Source organism: Lacerta agilis, chromosome 5 (genome assembly GCF_009819535.1).
Source record: "Lacerta agilis isolate rLacAgi1 chromosome 5, rLacAgi1.pri, whole genome shotgun sequence".
NCBI classification, from domain to species: Eukaryota; Metazoa; Chordata; class Lepidosauria; order Squamata; family Lacertidae; genus Lacerta; species Lacerta agilis.
Window position 1 is genome coordinate 38,227,972 of NC_046316.1, and position 2,500 is coordinate 38,230,471.

A 2,500-nucleotide genomic window follows, 5' to 3' on the forward strand; every position below is an offset into this window, starting at 1 on the left:
TGCATTAAAGCTTCTATCACCTGTCAGTTACATCTGCATGAAATCAATAGCAGTTGGCCATCTATCTTTTCTGATCACCTTTCATCAGACCAAATTCATTAAGTCAAACAGTCATGGTGATTAGGTGGAAAATAGAAGAAACCTTGACATGTTACAAATGCACAGAGTGCCACCTTTTTTGTTCTCTAATCAGGAAAAGTAATACTTTATTTAATCCTTTATTTGAGCACGTCATTTTGTGAGGCTGTACAAGAGGCTCATCTGTCCCAACACACTAGGCTTCTGCCTGACACACTAGTATAGGCCCAGGCAAAGACATGACAAATTGTCCCCAAAGTCAGTGCTGACAGCTTCTGATGATTAATGGTCTGATTATGAAGTGGTTTTACACATATAGAATTTACATCACAGAGAGTTAGAAATTTTGCCATGTCACAGACACCAAGGCATTTTGAAGAGCTTTACTATTTGCAAAGAAAAAGGAGGGCGAAATCCCAGCAAAAGCCATGTCATGTAAAATCAATACATCGGATCAATGCTTTATTAACAAGAAAATGTCTTACTTCACATTCCTATGTGGACCTTTGTCTCCGGGATGCATGATGGAATGTCAAATCATATTGCAGTCTTCAACTTTCTGCTATGTTATTGAGTGCATATTGTGGAAGCCTCTTTGCATTGATTATGAGATGTACTATTACATGTTTACACAAATAACTAAAGCACTTAATAATAATGTGAGCCAATTATTTTGAATAACCTTTTTCAAATGTTGGGACTGTGATCATGAACTAGTAAGTTGTAGGCTTTCCCCCACAATCACTTGTGCTCAACAAACCTGCTGAGCTGTTCGGTGTTAATCATCAAATTACATGCTGACTAATGAGTGATGGCCTAAATTGTACGCTGAGTAATGAATAGACGGAGGCAGTTCTTATTAGTCTCAGAAAACCCATTGATTTATGTAGCGCCATGCGCCATGGAGTTATTCTGTTAAAAACGATATCTACATCAAGAAGTAATATACTCTAATAAGTATTTTCATCTTAACTCTAGTCCTTAGGCCTCCGGGCTCAGTTTTTGTTTGAGTCAGGCAGAGCTATAATAAAGCCCTATGACTCCTTATAAAGCTTGTTAAACACAATGTGTGCAGTCTAACTGAGTCAGATTCATGATTCATGCACTGTACACAGCAGCATGTGCTGTTGATTTATGACCAAGCACAGTTCATAGTCAAAATTACAATTTGAGGGATAAAAAGATTAATTTGTGGCCTGCAATTTTGTGAGGCTAGTGGATTGCAGCTGTAGAATGATAGTGCTCTACATCAGTTTGTAGTCAGCCATTCACAGATTATTAAAGCTTTGCAAGATTAAGTGCTCCTCCTGCCTGGTTTGTGCTCAGGCAATATGCTAGACAAAAAAGGACCACAGGGATAAATCTGAAGCTAGCAATAGCTGGACATATGTCATAATTGCCAGTTTCCCATAAATCCACAGCCTGTATAGAAAGCAGTGCATGATGCAGACATCATATCATGACTGTAGTGATTGCTATATGGCCTCAAGACCTGTAACTTTGTTACTGCTTCAACAATTTTTTTTATTTTTTATTTTGCAATATACTGAGTAACCCTTTGACTCTTTCCTCCTCCCCCGCCTAATTAAGGGTAGAAATAATAATAAGCATGCATGTGTAAAAACAAAAAAAGAGTCAGGGATATGAGTCAGAAGAAATCAGTTCCTTATACTCGTTTAAAATGTGAGGTGGGTTTAGTCAGAAATGCCATACTTTGCTTTGCATATATTTTTTTTGCTAGGGACTAATAGGTACAGTAGATTGACATACTGTTCTCTATACATTTCAGCTCTCAATGAACCAACAATAGATTATGGTTTCCAGAGGTTGCAGAAAGTCATTCCGCGGCATCCAGGTGATCCTGAACGGTTACCAAAGGTTAGTTTTCGACAAGTTTAGAGTTTGTTGTGTGGTTTCAAAATGTATTTCAAATACCAGAAGTGCTATATTGCACATTATTGAACACTATAAAAATAAAAGGGTATAAGAAAGAAAACATACTAAAAATAAACAGGTCAACTGCTTCAATAGATGTGTTTATCACCTTTCAATTTCTATTATTCCTGTAACTTTATGCATCCGCGTTGCCAAAATCCAAAATATCTGCTGGGTAGTTTTTATTAAAAGAAGAATGGAATGGATTTTCTGATACAAATATTTTGGATTCTACAAGAGGGACATAAAACTTCCTGCGTAATGAAATAGTTCAATTAAACATTTTCCACTCCAGTAGCTTGTAGTGATTTCAATCTAAGCAGCCCCACTCTGATCTGTGATTATTTGACTCTTGTTTTCCTTTCATTTTCTAAAGCTCGATTCAGTTTAATCTTTTGTTTACAAAGCTTTTGTTATAAGTCCCTGACTTAGCAGGCTAACAAATGAAGTCCACATATTAATATCTAGAGGGACTTTTCATTTAAAT

General features: G+C 36.6%; 1 protein-coding gene and 1 long non-coding RNA gene across 25 annotated transcripts in view; one reads left to right on the plus strand and one right to left on the minus strand.

Annotated features, from left to right (window-relative positions):
- EBF3 (EBF transcription factor 3) overlaps positions 1–2,500 on the plus strand; it is a 171,201-nt gene that overhangs the window by 147,837 nt on the left and 20,864 nt on the right. For all 24 annotated transcript variants that reach the window (XR_004426630.1, XM_033149395.1, XM_033149401.1 and 21 more), the window contains exon 11: positions 1,868–1,956. Coding sequence is in view for 23 of the 24 variants with exons in the window: in XM_033149395.1 (XP_033005286.1) it covers positions 1,868–1,956 (89 nt within the window). In the remaining variant the exon portion in view is untranslated. The remainder of the gene's footprint in view (positions 1–1,867; positions 1,957–2,500) is intronic.
- The window catches only part of LOC117046882, a 32,954-nt gene that overhangs the window by 18,700 nt on the left and 11,754 nt on the right, over positions 1–2,500 (minus strand). The gene's annotated exons all lie outside the window — the stretch shown is intronic.